The sequence below is a fragment of the Perissodus microlepis genome, chromosome 7 (genome assembly GCF_051167445.1).
Source record: "Perissodus microlepis isolate ML-2025 ecotype Zambia chromosome 7, ASM5116744v1, whole genome shotgun sequence".
Taxonomy (NCBI): Eukaryota; Metazoa; Chordata; class Actinopteri; order Cichliformes; family Cichlidae; genus Perissodus; species Perissodus microlepis.
Window position 1 is genome coordinate 42,208,327 of NC_140467.1, and position 16,902 is coordinate 42,225,228.

Sequence of the window (16,902 nt, forward strand, 5' to 3'; positions counted from 1 at the left end):
GGGGGAACAGATGGAAGCAGCCAAAGGAAGATGATTTCAGCCAAGTAACAACACATTTGAATGCAAAATGTTATGAAATAACTACAGCTGTCACAAGCAAAATGGAATCTGGCAACCTTGTAAGATTACCTTGATCTTGTAAACCTGAGATGTAGGAAAGTGGTGGAAATGCTAAATAGTATCACACTTACAGCAGTCATCAAATGTCCTTCTTGCCAACAGTGACTGATGCGCAGTGCGTCTCCAGATTAGGCCTGTAAAACTAGCCTGAAATGCTACGCTTAATTTTTCAGTGTGAGAACTTGAATCAGACAGCATGATGGGTTTGGATTGACGCACCGAAAAGATCAGAATAAACGGAGGCAGGTGGAGGGTTCCCATGTGTAAAATCTTTATTATGTGCACAGAACTGTTCGTCAGGGGGAGGGGTTTGAGTGAAACACGAGCTGGGTGAGTGGTCCCTTCCTAACACCACTATACACTGGACAGGGCAACCTTTGACCCTTGACAGTGACGAGAGGCACCACTACATTTGCACAACATTTACACCAGAGAGATGCACCCCTCCCACCCCTCTCCCTCGATTAAAACCCCAGTTAAATTTAAAGCCCAGAAGATCAGGAATAAAATGTTTTTTTAAGAAGGGATTCTTTCACATTCATAAATCTGATGGATTATCACTGAGCAAACTGATGGGAGGAAGAAGCATATATTGTTTAAAAAAACCCCAAAAACAATCCAGGTTGGCTATATCATTCTACCAGGCTGTGACTGGAATGTACAACAGGAGAAAGAAAACAAAATGTAAAAGCAGTGCATGAAATGGCACACAATCCATATTTGGCAACACAAAAATGAACAATGGAAATACTGATGCTACATACAGTTGTAGAGTACAAACGTTACATAAGAACCACGATTTGAAAAAAACAAAACAAACAAAAAAACAAAGAAAATAAAAGAAAATTAAGACTGTTCCTTCAACAAAAATGTCTTTGCTTCAGATGTGTACACGGGCTGCGAGAGTTTTTCCTTTTCCCGCTGTGCTGTCGGGGCGAAATGTGAGACAGAAGGCTTTGATGAGGAAAGATAAAAAGTTCATCTTGGAATGTGGGCTTGGAATCGTCACGGGGACGATGCCAAGCTCGATGAAGCCGAATCTGTTGAATTTGGCCGTGGCTGACCCCATCTGGTCGGTTCTCTCCCTAAAAACTACGAGCGGTCCTGGGAAGGGGCCGCGTCTTACATGGCGACCTTTGCGACCTGCTCTTCCAGTCTGGCGATGCGACGGTCCTGAAGGATGACGCGGTCCCTGAGTGACTTGAACTCTCGGAGCACCTCTTCCAGCTTGTCTTCCATTTTCTGGTCAAAAAACACAGAGCGAGTTAGCTCCATGAAGCCATTTAAAAATGTCGTTTATCATTTTAAACATTTAAAGAACTTTTTGGAAACAGTGATTTTTATTTCTTGACTTCAGGCAATAGAGACCCTGCAGCAGTTAACATTTTCCTTTGCTGTTACACTCAATTGTGACTCCAACACCCGAGTATGTGCTGATCCATAATTTTAGTGAATTGTTCCAACCATAATAATTACTGGGATCGGAGAATTGAAAAGTCAGCTAAAAGAGGGAGCAGTAATGAGACGAAGTTACACAACACAGATTCGGCTTTTCAGTCCCGACACTCACTACTGAGGATTGTGGAGAAGCGTGCTTCTGGACAGTCGGGACGTTTTCCACTTTTGTGGCCGGCTTGCTCTCCAGGACATTCGTCTTGACCACTTTCAGGTCCCGGTTCTTTGTGGAGACGTAGCCATCTTTCAGTGAGATCAGGATGGGCCCACCGTTCTTGCCTGCAAACCACCCCTCCGCCTCCAGGGAGGGATCAGGGCCGGCCGTGTCTGGGTACAGGTCGTCCTGGAAAAGATCCGACTGGGCAGGTGCAGATGATACAGGGAGAGAAAAAAACAAAAACAAATGTTGAGGTGTAAAAGAAGTTAGATGACCTGGTCTTTAGAGCAGGAAAGGAAGCACGGCAGGCAGGTAAAGCTATATAAACAGACTTACCTTACGTGGGACTGTCATGATGATTGGTTCGCATTTTCTCTCGTGTAATTTGTAAAACCTACAGAGAAAGTTAATATTAGACAAGAATACGAGCTGTCAGAGGAGCAAAAATATCAAAAGAATTCCTACTTCTAGTTTCTAAAGCAGGGCCAGGGACTAAAATTGGCCTGACAAAGACTCCAATCCGGACAACTGGACAGCTTTAGAAAATATAAAGGGGGACATAAGCTTGGGACTTTTAACTGCATTTTCATAAGTTTTACAGCTTTTCCAACTGATAAAAGCCTTCCACATTGGCATTCATTCATATTACATCAAAGCAATAGACATTTAAACATTTGAATAAAAAGATGTCACTATTATAGAAGTTTTTTTTCCCCCCTTATGGCTTTACAGTAAAAACAAAACAAAAACTTTCCATAATGTTAAATGAGTTTTACATGAAGTCTAAAGTGTGAATATTTTGATACTGAACATCTGTGGATTGTTGGTCACATAAAATATTATCTGAAACACAGATTTTGCTGCTTTGGGCTTAGAGTGAAGTTTGGATTAAGCTAAAAATAGAGTTATGAACTTAACGCACTTGTTTTGCTGGCATAAATAACCACCACATCTACATACACACACACATTTTCTATGGTATACCACAACTACATTATTTATAAAAAAAAATATTCTGTGATTCCCTCAACTGTGAGTCACATCTCCTTGGGGACTTTCCACTTTGAGAATTACTGGTAAATCTAATTTGGGGAGGCTGCGGCTCTGGAGGTAGAGCAGGTCGCCTACCAATCAGAAGGTCGGCGATTCGATCACATGTCTACATGTCGAGGAACCCCAAGCTGCCCCTGACACACGCATTGGAGTGCAAGTGCGTAAATGTTGGGTGAAATGGGATTAGCCTTAGAAAAAAAAAAAAAAAAAAAAAGCACTTCTATGCATATGGGTGAATATGTAGAAAGAAGGTCCTTTGAGTGCTCAGTCGACTCACAGACTTGCTCGTCTCAATAAACACGTCCATCAAAGACTCATCAGGCAAGCTGTAGTAAATTTTTGACAGAAAATGAAACTAATGATATTTCCTTTATATTTTTATTTTATTTTAGTTCATTTTTCCAATTTCAAAAAAAGAATTTAATTTAGCTTACTTTTTTAACATGTCTCATATTCATTTTAATGAACTAAAATGGGTTTTCACATTGAATCGTAGTTTTTAGTTCATTTTTAGTTAATCTTGGACATCGAGTAGAAATATTATTACTGTACCTTGCTATTTCACATTTGTTGACATCCAGACCTCTTTTCGGCATGTACCCCATGCCCCTCTGGGGCTCCTTGGTGGAAAAGGTGTTGAGGTAGTGAACAAATGGTGCCTCATCAGTTATCTCAAAGTACCGAATGCTGCTGTCACCCTGAGGACACATTCACAGCTTAAAGTTAAGTTTGTGAAAAGAGTGATAAAGGGTAATTCAAATAAAAAGAAAAGCATTTGTAAATAAGAGATTGATGTACCTTTCCACACAGGTAAACTATGTTGGTGTCGGGGTCATAGAAGGGCAGCAGGACTCCATTACTGGTGTCCATCTCTTGAACACATATTGGTTCATCCATGCTATCCTGGAAACACAAAATTCCTCCCATGTAGTGACAGCATAGTGTCGGATAACATTTACAGATCTAATAGATCTGCCCCTGTTAGACTTTGATTTGACTGCCCCCAGCTGGAGATGAGGTGTCATAGCCTCAGAGTACAGATAAATGCTCCTCCTGTACCAATCAGGACAGGAGAAACTGACGATGCCCCTGATATTTTGACTTGTATTATTGGACAGAAAGCAAAATTCCCTAACCTTAACATTACTTTAAAAGACAGGAGTGTCGTGAGGATAACAGTGTAATGTGATGTATCAGTGTGTTCAGTATTAAATGACTTCAGTGACATACAGTTTTCCAGAGGGCTAGCTGGCGCTCGCTCATGCGGCTGAATCCAGTGGTGAAAATGTTTCCATCTGCTAAAAAGATTGCTCTCATTGGCCGAGCTCCCTCGTGAGCTTTGTCCTTCTCCTTAAAACAGAAACACACTGGTCAGGTTTGGCGATCAATGCTTTGAAGTGAAGCGCTACGGCCCCCGAATCCCTCAGGGCTTTCACTTACCGCCACGATCTTTTTTTTACGAGGGTCAATGACGCGGACCTTCTTGTCCTTGCAGGCGGTGCAGAGCAGGCTGCCGTTGCGGCTCCAGCTGACACTAAAGATAACATCAGGGTGCATGTCCTCCAGGTTTATCATAGCCTCTCCTGTGCCCACATTCCAGATGATGATCTGATTGTCACACCCTAAAATGGACACGCACAGTGTGAGTGCACACGCCTCTTTGTCCGAGTTTATTTTCAGCACTTTACACCACACGGAGCAATGCAACGACGGTAGGGGGTCGAGATAATCGGTCAGATCTGGAGTTCAGCTGTGTGCAGAGGATGAGTTACCCATGCAGGCAGCATTACTGCACTTGGAGGGAATGGATTGTTCCAAAGCTTCAGGTAAAGGTTACCTGCGCTGAGAAGAACATTGCGTGCGGTGGGGTGCCAAGACACAATGCCAACCCTTTTAGAATGGCCCTCTAACACAACCACAGGCTCTGAAAGGGGAGATTCCAGCCCGTTCTCAGGTATCTGCCAGACCTACACCGGACAAAGAAAGTTAGAGAAAATCTGCTGAATAAAGATCTTTTTAAATAAATATTACACAGAAAGTAGTGCAAGCTTGACAGCGGTACATTACCTCCATTCTAGTTTATAACAACATCCTATTTTCTCTTATATTATACAGCACATAGTTTACAATACATAAACTGTAAAGGGCAACTGCACTTACAGTACTGCTCTGTTAAATACTAAAGCATAAACCATAAAAACCCCAAGAAAAATCAAATGTCATGTTCTTACCATGACTGTGCAGTCCTCCGAGCTGCTAGCAATGACATGGTCATTATGAGGACACCACTCGATGTCCAACACTGGGCCTGTGTGACCACATACTGTCGGGTAGGCCTTGTCTATACGGCCAGTCTACAACACACAGCACAAGCTTATTATAAAGAGGTCAAAAAGTGTAAGCTAAGGCAGCGCAGTCAAGTCTAGCTAGCTGATAGGAGTTAAAAATAGGCAGAAATTGCCAACAGAAGCGATTCAGTCCTGTTGAATTTTAGTAGAAGACACATGTTCATTCACAAAAGTCTGTTTAATCACATTTAGTCCTTTACAACCCGTAAAAAGAGCACCTAACATTTCACGATGTTTTCCAATGACTGAATTCATTTGTGGCCGAAGTGGAGGTGGTGAACTTTGATATTCAGCTACAAAACAACTTGCTGCAGACGGGAGATCAGTTTAATGCTTTTTGGGTATTTACTTAAAATCTGATATCCAAGTATCATTTCTGTCTTTTCCACATGACTCAAAGTAAAAGCACTTTACTCCAGATGTAGGACACTGAGCAGTGACTATAACCTAATCATCCAAGCAGCCTAAAATAATGTCAGAGCAGCTGTCCTCTGTGTGGATTATGTGTTGACTGATACAGCTGTAACATGACACAAACTGAATGCCTTTAGAATCGTGCGAATTTAAACATTGATTATCTATGGTTTTTACTACAGATATGACGCCTCAGGCTAACAGCAGGGGCGCACTGAAGAGCCGGTATTCATGGTTAATTCACCACATGTTCTGAATGACAGAGTGTGCTGCAACACCCCCTGCGCCTCTGGGTAAGCTTTACACTCTCAGTGTCCAATTTTTGAACCAGGAACAGTTTTCTAAAAGATTTTTTTTCCGACCTGACATTTAAAGCCACAATTTTTGCCTTTGATATTAAGACCAAAAACATTTGCAATGTCATTATGAAACACCTCAATCACATCATATCCATAAGTTCAAATGGGCCTTCAGCCGAGTTCGAAGCTGGGCTGGTCTGAGTATTTAAGAAACTGCTGGTCTACTAGGATTTTCCCTGCACAACTATCTCTTGGGTTTGCAGACAGTGGGAAACTATCCAGTGAGCAGAATTTCTTTGGGTGGAAATATTTTGGTGATGTCAGCAGTTAAAAAATAAATTTAAAAATAATCTGTTAATATATAACAGATCAAACCTTGAAGCAGATGTGCTACACCAGCAGAAGACCAAACCAGGTGTCACTCCTGTCAGCTCAAAACTAAACTAAAACAAAATGAACCCAATTTACACAGCTGGAAAAACACTTCTTACTCTGATGAGTCTCAGTTCAGGTGATAGAGTTAAAATTCAATCTAAACAACATGGTGGGGGCGTAAAGGTACAGGAAACGTTTTCTTGGGAGACTTTGGGCCCCTTAGTACCAACTGACCATCATTGAAACTCCACAGCCTGCCTGAGTGTGCCCATCTTCTTTTGGCTCTTCCCAGCAGGATAACACACCATGTCACATATCTCAAATGGTCTCCACAGTCACCAGATCTCAGCCCACCCTACTTAAGGTGGTCCAAGATTCTCGTACTAGAAATACTTGAAATGTGCAATCCACTTGTATTTTTATTTTTATTTTATTCCTATTTATTCTATTTATCCCCTTTGTATATTTTTATCTATATATGTCTTTGTATTTATATATGTGTGTGTGTATGTATATATATATATATACACATATATATATATATATATAATATTCTGTAACTCTATAACTTCTGTCGGTGCTGTGCTTTTTTGGAACCGAATTTCCCAGAGGAACCCACCCGAGGGATTAATAAAGTTTTATCTTATCTTATCTCTTAGAGGGCGATTGTAGCTCAAGAGTTGGCAGTTTGTCTTGCAATCGGAAGGTTGCCGGTTCGAGCCCCGGCTCGGACAGTCTCGGTCGTTGTGTCCTTGGGGCAAGACACTTCACCTACCGCCTACTGGTGATGGCCAGAGGGGCCGATGGCGCGATATGGCAGCCTCGCTTCTGTCAGTCTGCCCCAGGGCAGCTGTGGCTACAACTGTAGCTGCCTCCACCAGTGTGTGAATGTGAGAGTGAATGAATAGTGGAATTGTAAAGCACTTTGAGGGTCTCGAAAAGCGCTATATAAATGCAATCCATTATTATTATTATTATTATTATTATTATTACTAGTACCTAATAAAGTGGCCGGTGAGCATATCTAGTTATAGAACTTAATATTTCTTTGATGTTGCGCCCTGACTGGTGCTGCTTATATGCAAACATTCTCTCAGTAGATCAACTAATTGGTGGTCACTGAGATGCCCCCCCCCCCCCCCCCCCAAAATCTTTTTTTTCTTGCAATTATTAGTGGTGAACTCTGAAATGTAACAATTACATATATTCTTATTCATGAGGTGCGTAAAGTATAACAGCTTTCACACTGTTGTTCAGTAGCTGTTTCTATCTATTCAGTGTTGCCGTGGTGTTAGCTTGTTTGGCTAGTTCTGAATATGAATTACCACTTGGATACTGTGAGCTGCATTTAAAGTGAAAAAACGCTGCACTATCATATCACATGAACATCATTTGAGGCACATTTTGTAACAAAATGATTTCCCACCACAGTGGAAGAAAGAACATCACAGATCACATCACACGACTGCACACTTCTATTCTCTCTTATATCATTTAAATGCATCTGCCCTCACAACTCTTTGACACCGATGGAAGCAAGGCATCTCACCTTTTGGAGAGGAAGTACAAGAAAAGCACCTCCCCCGCTGGCCTCTATGATGATGGCGACAAACTTGGGGTTGACGGCACAGAAGGAGCTATCCCACGTGACCCTGGACACGCGGATGTCATCGTAGCACTGGTCGTTCCTCACGGCCTGGCCGAACACGTGACGGAACTTGCTCTGTCGCACAACTCGCCGCATCATATCTGCAGAGAGGATGTCAGGGTTTTGTGCATTTTTCAGGCAAATGTTCTAATTAAATGACGACAGTTTGCTACACAAGTGAAAACCAAGTGTCCTCTTGGTCTGCACAAATCTGACAATGAGTATCCCGGAGAAACAAATACCTCGGGGTAACTTTGGTTTAGTGCCAGCACAGACTCTCATCTCACATTATGCTCATTAACGGTGACTAAATTTGGTCCTGTGCATGCAGAGGAAACAAGTCGGCTCTACCTACTGGCAAATGCTATGAAGTTAAACCATAGAAGAAGACACATCTTGCATGCCGAGTGTGACACGTACACATTAGATGGGTATATTAAAAACAACCCAAGGCGGTTCATTTCAAGTCCTAAACATGTACATACAAAATGTATTTTTGGGTCTATTGATTCAGATGCAGCAACGAAAGTTCAGCCCCATCATCGCGGATGTTATATTTTTAAAGTGCTGCATCAGTTCCTGTGAGCACACCACAGATGGCCTGTTGTTGCTCCAAGATTCTGGATATGATCTGAGTTGTTGATGCACGCTGGAGCTCTGTGTGTCTTTAAGCACATTACCCCCGTTTCTTATTGAATTCAGCCCCGTCATCAGGTAGTAAGTGCAGACATCTCATGAAGTTAACCCTGGCTTGTCTTAGGCACAGTCTATTGTAATTCCTAAACTCTCGGTATTCACGACTTTTATTCCGTTTTAGTGACAGGCTTTATTGTATAATTATGTGGGAAACATCCTGTCTCAGGACAGTAATTAAGGCGCCAGTCTGAACCGACTGAGCGTTACACAAGCTGCAGGCTTTCTTTTTTCCCTCTTGACATCCACAGGTCTGTCAACACACCAAACCCACCTGCTATCACACGTCGAGCCACAGATTCTGAAAATGGAAAGCTGAATCATGCATTATTTTTGACTACCATCATTTTTTGGTAGTTTAGTTTAAAAAAAAAGCTTTGCAAATAAGTTTTCCAGAGTTTTACTGATTTTAAAGACATTTAAAGCAGAATGAGCTGCTCCAGTCTCACCAATCTCAATGTGTCAAGATAAGATTGACGCTGTAAAGCCCATTTTACACCCACACTGAATAGATGTCTTTGATTATTCAGGCTGGTTAGACTTCAGGACTGTGCGCATGTGTACAGATCAGGACTGACTGACACTCTTCTGTAGTTTTGCTGCGTCACGTATAATAACATGGCTGCTTTTTAATTCATATTTAGTGTGTAAATAACTACCTCACCAGCCACAGTTTATACTGCCCATATGGAGAGCACTGATAATGCCTTAAAAGCACTTCTATCTGCAAATATTATCACACCTTTGTGCAATAAAAGGAAGTGGTGAATTGCTCTTCCTAGAAATACAATGCTTGCTCTGGAAATTCCCATGGCAATTCCCAAAGCTGCAAACACTGACCACATTGCTGCAGGGCTGCATAATGCTTGAACAGCAAAGCGCTGCTGTTTACAGCCCATCGGAACAGCATGTTCCCTCAGTCAATATTAGATCTCCATTCAGCGGCAGTCACCTTCACTCCACGTATTCACCTGACAAGATGAGATGCCTCACAACCCCGCAGGCTTTAGTTGATGCTACTTATTTAAAATGATGCTCTCTGCCCTCCACCACCCAACCCCAGCACACACATCACTGAGCATCATGATGGTGGCCTTACAGACAGCAGAGCACACAGTATTTAGCCTTGACGCTGCAGGTAAAGACTAGTGCTAACATTTTGTGGTCCGAGAGTCAGAAGGGGGACAGTTTGGTGTGTGATGCTAAAAAGACTCAGTTCACAGCCCCCCAAGGTGTCTGGCCTCCCTGGCTGCTATACTCACCGTCTGGGCAACTGTGATTAAATGGGTGTGTGCGATACTGCCACTTTAAATCCAATTCAGCTTTTGTTTATAATAATGGCCACATACATGGGATATATATTTTAAAATTAAAGGCTGAGTATTTCATGTACGTCGTATTCATTGGAGGCTCTGTGCTAGCGTTAAACAAAGGTTGCTGGCTAACGTTAGCCGACACAACCACAAAGCTCCGCATGTCCCCTCCGCCCCCCGCTCTCCTCTTTAAATCAGTTATATTAATAATTTTATTTAGCAGTCAATGTTCACTTGTGATTTTAGATGACCTCTTCAGACTCTTAAAAGTAGATAGTTACCGTTATTTAAAAGCTTTACGTGCTTTTAGCAAAACCGGCTAACATAACGTTAAAGAAGAAAAAGAGGATGGGGGGTGGACATGTGTGTTTTGGTCAGTATAGGGTTTTGGGGGAGCGTTCCCCAGAGATATCCAAGAAACACAGCACTAAGCGAAGTTTAATCTAAGCTTTAACCAAATACGGTGTAACAGACTAAAATTTATACGGTTCAGGGGAAGGTGATAACCGCAGACACTGTTCCGCCGCACTGCCGGGGAGGGGGGGAGCTCGGCAGCTGTGCCGGTGGGCCGGGGCTGGGTCACCAGCAGCGGCGGGCACGCAAGCGTTTCACCGCCAGCGAGTAGGAGGCGACGGGCGGGGAGTGTTTTTCCTCACACATGCGGGGTTTGTGTGTGGTTCACTCAGCGTTTACCGGGGACGAACTACCGCTGCTCTAGCTGGGCAGCGCGTTTTGCATCCTAACGGCTAGCTGCTAACCGTTAGCTGCGGTGGAGCTCTGCCAGCTGACGCAAGTGCAGATATTTCCACCCAAAGGTTTTTTCCCCCCTTTCTTTTTTTTGGCTGCTCCCATTCTCAAACCCATCCAACGAGCTACACAGATGCTGCACAACAAACCACTGATATATAACACGCAAAATGCACAATGTCACTCTTTCTTACCTCCTAAATCTATGCAAGATTTTTCGTACGCACGGGGAAGGGGAGGGGGGGGGCAAATCAATCACAACACATGAATGTGGTAGTTTAGGCGGGCCCTTATCCTGCAGGACGTTGCTAGTATCCCTTGACTTCACCACCAAAAAAAAAGAAAAAAAAAGAAGCCCAGCCGCAATGCTCTTATTCCCCTTTCTTCACTGCAGATGGGTAGCCAGAGGCAGTTTAAAAAAAAATCTATAGGTATTTCAGGATGCCAGATGGCAAACAGAGCATCTCCAGCTCAGTCCTCACCTGCGGAAGTCTAGTATTCGTCTATTCTCATCTCGTTATAGAATTCAATAGAATACGCTGACGACTGGCTACGGCACATGCGCAAATGAAAAGTCGGATTTTTTTCTTTGCTTCTGAATAAATGGGATGGGGTTTGCTGGAAAACTGGGTGTCTTCACTGTATCCTCGTGTTTCTGTTTAAGGAGACATTCTGAAAATATTCGTTTAGCGCAAAAAAAATGTGGAAAAGCAGGAGCATCTTTTGTGTGAGGGTCCCTCCCCTCCCCCTCCGTACCATTCCTCCCACCTACCAGCCTGTCCTGTCCAAAAACATGAAAAAGAAAGCACGAGCGCTCATTAGTACTGTTCTGTACTTTTGGTATTGATCCACTATCAAGTAAATACAGGGCCAGTATTACTGATACCAATACTTTAAACCTACACGGACACCTTATGTTTAATAATCATTAAATCACTGTGATTTTTTTTACTTTCCACAATGCCTTTCAATTTTTTATATAGTTTGAAAGGGGATTTTTGATTTTTTTTTTGAGACCAGGAATGTAAATATGCCTTTCTTTAAAGCACTTTCGGACAACCTTCGTTGTTTCTGTTATGCTATAGGTACTATAGGCCATAAATAAAATAGACGTGACAGTCGGCACAAAAGGTTCGGACATTTTTCACTGTGGATGTTTAAGGTGTATTGGTTTCATCCTATCGCGTTAGTATCCATCCCATACCAGTGTTGGTATGGATACTATCGATATTTGGATTGATCCGCCGACCTCTCGCACCCAGTCTAACAAGGGGAATCAGCCATTAAATGCTGCCTTTGTTGAATTCAGTGACTATATTTTCACTGAACATATTTAAAGCAACTAAGTACAGATGAGGACAAAAGTATCATCCCCTCCCCCATGAGATTGAAAGTTTTTGTCAAAATTTTCTAAACAAAAACGGACCTTTTTATTGAGCCACAGCACAAACCACTGGTATGCAATGATGTGCTTTAATGTTATAGGTTGTAAAATCAAGTTAAAACTGAGGGTTATCTTCCAGTTTACACACAGTATAAAAACATCGGCAAGGGTTTGACCTGTCACTTGAGAAAATATTGTGCCAAAAACAAAAGAAATCAGTTTGGGCTTGAGAAAAAAAAAAGATTCTCTCAAAGCAGGAGATGGATATACAAAGTTATCACAGTGTTGCCAAGCTGGAATGGGAGCTAAGGTGGGAAGCACAAGATGTCAAAGACTCTGGAAAGAAAATTAGAAAAAGACACGAATAAAGACCCCAGAACAACTGCCAGGACATCAGTGAAGGACTTAGCAAGGTTGAAAATTGTAGTCTCAAAGAAGACAATCACTAGAACCCTGCACAGGTAGGGACCGTGAGGTTGCAGAGCAAGAAAAATTCCACTTCTGCAGAAGAGACTCCTTCAAACCAGAGTTAAGTATGCCAAGGACAACCTGGAGAAAGATTATGAATAATGTAAATGTGTTCTTTGGTGAGATGAGACCAAACCAAACTTTGGCCACAGAGAAGGGAGAAGCATACAACCCAAAGAACACCGTCCCTATAGTGGATCATGGTGGTAGAAGTGGGCATTCTTCAGTGTGTCTGGAACTGGACAGCTCATTAAGGTGGGAGCACTCATGAAGAAAAAGTATGTGTGAAGATTTTGAAAGAAAAACTCAAGCAGTCAGCAGCAAAACTGGATCTGAGTTGTCGCTTTGTCTTCCAACACGACAACGACCCAAAACATACGCCGCTTCATGTGAAGAACTACCTCCACATTACTGATGTATTGCACAAATGAGAAAAATCTGTGGCATGAACTAAAGCGCGAGGTTCATGCCACAGGACGATCAAATCTGGACGAGCTTGAGTGATTTGCCAAAGAAAAATGTGCTGGATTTGCTGGGGAGATGTGTGTTTGACTTGTCCTCATCTGTAGATGTTTGTGATAGAAACAGTTTCCCTTATTGCTAGTTGATGCCTAAAATAAAGGGTTCAGTTGTTTTTATGCAGTCTAGTAATTACATGTCTGATTGAATTTTTTTTTAAAGTTGTTATTGACCTTTGGGATAGATAAGAAAGTAACAGGCCTATTTCAGGCCTTTCATTCCCATCATCATGTCTTCATAAAGGTCAACACTGACTTCTCATTAATTTCTAATGCTGCATTTCCAATTTCTTTTCTCGCTTGTTACATAAGGACAAGGGCTTTGGAGCCTATCCCAGTATGTGTCAACAGAAGGTGGGGGAAAATCATGGACAGTTTCCAAGACTGCCACTGGGATTATAAGGTGGTCTATTATATTAATATTCACATTAACACCTCAGGGTTAACTAGAGTATGCGGTTTGTGACTGCTGTTCATTACCTAGACCTTATTGTAGACTTCTGTTTCACTCAGCATGAGTAAAAGGCTTGCTGTAAATACAAACATATTGGCAAAAGCAGAACAGCACTGCTTTGTTAGCCCACAGTTAACTGGCTTTGCTATTCATGACAGTGTCATTAACACTGATATGGAGCTGTTTTTGGTTATTGCTTTTACCTCTTCAAAGAAATATCTAGCTCCACTACTCATCAGCCTCCTGCTAACTCTATCTGTCAACTGTTTACTCCTGTCCACAAGAGTTATGACTTTAAAGGTCAGACTTAAAACCAAAACAAACTACCAAAAGAGGCCAAAAGGACACTTCTTAGAGCTGCAGGAAACTGCAGCGAATTCTTCTCTGGGTTATCAAATGAAAATATATTATGGAAACACTTTCCCTCCAAATAACTGGCACTCGAGCACATCAGAATTAATCAGCCCATCGTTATGTAGACAACCATGACCTTACTTTGAACATAAATGTTTAAATTGATCAAATGACACTTCTAGTAGATTTCATATACCACGAGATAACTATTTTAAGTGAAAGTCAACATTATTGCTTGCATAAATGGTTTGATAGAATATATGTAAGAACTTACCTTTCTTTGGAGACTGCTGCACTTCTGCTGGCCTTTCTTTGGATTTCTTTGGGACATCAAAGGTGTTCTTCATTTGGGATACTTTGATGCTCGGACTCTGCTCTGACACACGAACTGGAGCTTTGGACCCTTCAGGTCCCCGTCCGGCCTGATGTCTCTGCATTTGGTTTGCTTCTCTGATAATTTTTGCCACAGGCTTGTAGGAACCAATCTCACTGCCATTCCCTGTATCTCTCTCAGTGCTGCGATCACCTATATCTTTATGGTAAGCATAGTTAACGTGGTTATGGTCGCTGACTTGTGTGTGGACTCTTTCAGGTTGGACCTCTGGGTCTATTTCTTTTTCCCCTGAAGACGCAGGGTTTGGTCTTTCACCTTCATTCTCAGCTGTGACCTCCGGTTTGGGAAGCGTCTCAAATGGATTCGAGGGCTTTTGTGCGTAGGGTGGAGGTGACCATTTACTTCTTGTCCGTCTCTCTGGGAATACTCTTTTCTGCCACATGTCCAAGTTTTGTGTCTCTTCCTCTGGAGGCAGATTTGCCATTCGCACACAGTACTCGAAGTCAATCATATCTCCATACCGGTCATCCATGTGCCTCAGTGAAAGATGGTCCCAAGGGCTAAGGTCAGCAGAGAGTCGACGAATGTTAGCTGGCACTGTGTAAGTGCCCTTTTCATCCCACAGTAAGCACATGTCCTGATTAGCTGGAGTGCTGCACGGAAGGTCTCTGTTAAAATGAAAAGTGTGCCTCCTCTTGACCCTCTCCTCTGAACGCAGGTGTTCCTTTCCTCGTCTTTGCACATCTGTAGACATTAACTGTGCAGTTTTCAGCTTTATAAATGGATTTTTAGGCTTTTTGGGAACCGGTGGCGGTGGACCTTTGATTTTGGGCTTTTCTTTTGTCACCGATTCACCTTTGTTAGACGTGGCGTCTGGTGCCATTGTTGAACTGACTGCATTTGTGTCAAGCTGCTTCACCATTGTTGTGTCTCTATTGGGCATCACATGAGTTAAAGGTGGAGGGGTGATGACAGCAGAGAAGCAAACAAGCTCGCTCTCCTTCTTTAGGCTTGCGACCTGTATCTTTCCATCACAGCCTCCATTCTCTGGCAGAGGAGGACTAGGGATCAAATCACATTCTTCCACTGTAAATGGGGGATTGTCTTGCAGTAGCGGTGTTATAGAGTTGGCTGCTTTGCCAACAGCTTGGCTGTCATCTTTCTTGGTGCATGCTGAAACACTGCCCGTGGCCCCTGCTTTAGCCCTCTTATACACAGCCCCAGCAAACCTGTTCTGGTACGACTGATCCACTTGTTGTCTTTGTGCAAGAAACCCCGAACTGTGGCTTTCCTTATCCTGACTTTTGGATTTGTTTAGCGTTGACAGGTGCTCCTGCTGGATGTCAGTAGAGACTTTCTCCTTGGTGTGGTCTCTCAAGTTTTGCTCCCCCTCTGCTATTCCGCTACCAGTTGTCTCACTCTGGGCTCCAGCTCCAACACAACCAGCTCCTTTTAGCTGACACCTGCTGCCTGTCACTTCAGCCAAACGTTGACCCATTTCCCTCTTAAAACAGACCGTGGGTGAAGTCCTAGCATGTGTGTCAGCTCCCATTAAAAGTGTGTCAGAGTTTCCTCTGCTTTTCTTTTCATTACCCTTTTCCCGAGGGGAATTCTTGGAAGGATGTACAAAGTTATCGTCATTGCAGATATCAGGTGTGTCTTCCTTACTTCCTCTTTTACTTAGTGATTCAGGCTTTTCTGTGTTTATCCTGTGCCTCAAAACAATATCGTTTTCCCCTTCCGGTGACGTCCACGTCTCATCCTTCTCAAGAACCACAAAGTCTTCCTCAGTAGTGGGATTGCATGAGGCTGATTTCTCCATGGCTGTAGTCCCAGCACAGGCCACAGCCTTATTCTCAGAGCCTTGCTTTTTGCCAAACGTTTGTCTAGTCTCCTTAGCCCTCGGGACAGTTTTTGACTTCTCTGTATTTCTACTTACTCCACCCACCCACTCTGTCCTAGTGTTCAGAGGGTGCTCCTTCTGACCTAGAGGCCTGATTGGCTGCCCACTTTGAGGGTCTGTCCATGGAGATGTGACTGTGTGCTCCCATGCTTTCCCAGTGGCTAGGCTGCTGCCACTGATCCCACTAATCTCACCAATACCCCGCGGGGTGACAAAACTGCCATCATCCTGGTGTTTGCCCTCGTCTTGTTCTGCTACCTCTGTCTGCTGTGTATCTCCGGTTTGCTCTGAACAGTCAGAGTTATCAAGTGAGTCTTCGTCTTTTTCCGACAGCCTCTCCAGCTTCTGGCCCATGGCTGTTGCTCTGTCTTAGCATTAGGAAAAGAGCGTTAGGGACACTTCAAGATTCAGCATGGCATAATGAAGTCACGCGGATGGCTTGCCTGCCCATCCCAGTGAGATGAAATCACACAACAGACGCTACCATTATCAACTGTCTTGACTCTTTCTCTATTTTTGCATAATCTTCTGCACTGTTCACACCTGCCCTCCTGAGGCCTCTCTCTCTATCTCTTCCTATTCTGTCAAAGAGGAATGCTGTAGCGGCTATAATTAAAGTGGGTCTGGCTGCTGCCAATGAGTCAGGAGGCCAAAAAGGAAACACGACGAGTTATATAGGAGGTCAGCTGCCAGGTGCCAAGGTCAGACAAGGCAGTCTGAACAAATCTAATATCACTCAACAAACACATAAAACCTAAATCACTACATTAATAAGCATTCAGTAGCATCTAATCCATGTTTTGTATAATTTGTGAATGCAAGAAAATAGATTTTAGTCAAGCTTGTGCCTTTGTGAGGCGTCATG

General features: G+C 43.0%; 1 protein-coding gene across 3 annotated transcripts; it reads right to left on the reverse strand.

Moving 5' to 3' along the window:
* Positions 1-369: 369 nt before the first annotated feature.
* On the reverse strand, positions 370-15,971 carry LOC146383750 (coronin-1C-A-like). Of its 3 annotated transcripts, none has more exons than XM_084935175.1 (11): positions 14,075-15,971; positions 7,771-7,970; positions 5,017-5,139; positions 4,623-4,752; positions 4,226-4,407; positions 4,016-4,135; positions 3,584-3,688; positions 3,338-3,483; positions 2,069-2,126; positions 1,691-1,933; positions 370-1,362 (listed from the first exon to the last, which is right to left on the reverse strand). In XM_084935175.1, the coding sequence occupies exons 1-11, from the start codon at positions 15,954-15,956 to the stop codon at positions 1,243-1,245; spliced, it is 3,309 nt and encodes a 1,102-aa protein (XP_084791301.1). In that variant the 5' UTR covers positions 15,957-15,971; the 3' UTR covers positions 370-1,242. The 3 variants fall into 3 exon arrangements, with proteins under 3 accessions (XP_084791301.1, XP_084791300.1, XP_084791299.1); XM_084935174.1 differs by lacking the exon at positions 14,075-15,971 and adding an exon at positions 11,105-11,169; XM_084935173.1 differs by lacking the exon at positions 14,075-15,971 and adding an exon at positions 10,817-11,162.
* Between the last annotated feature and the right edge of the window lie 931 nt (positions 15,972-16,902).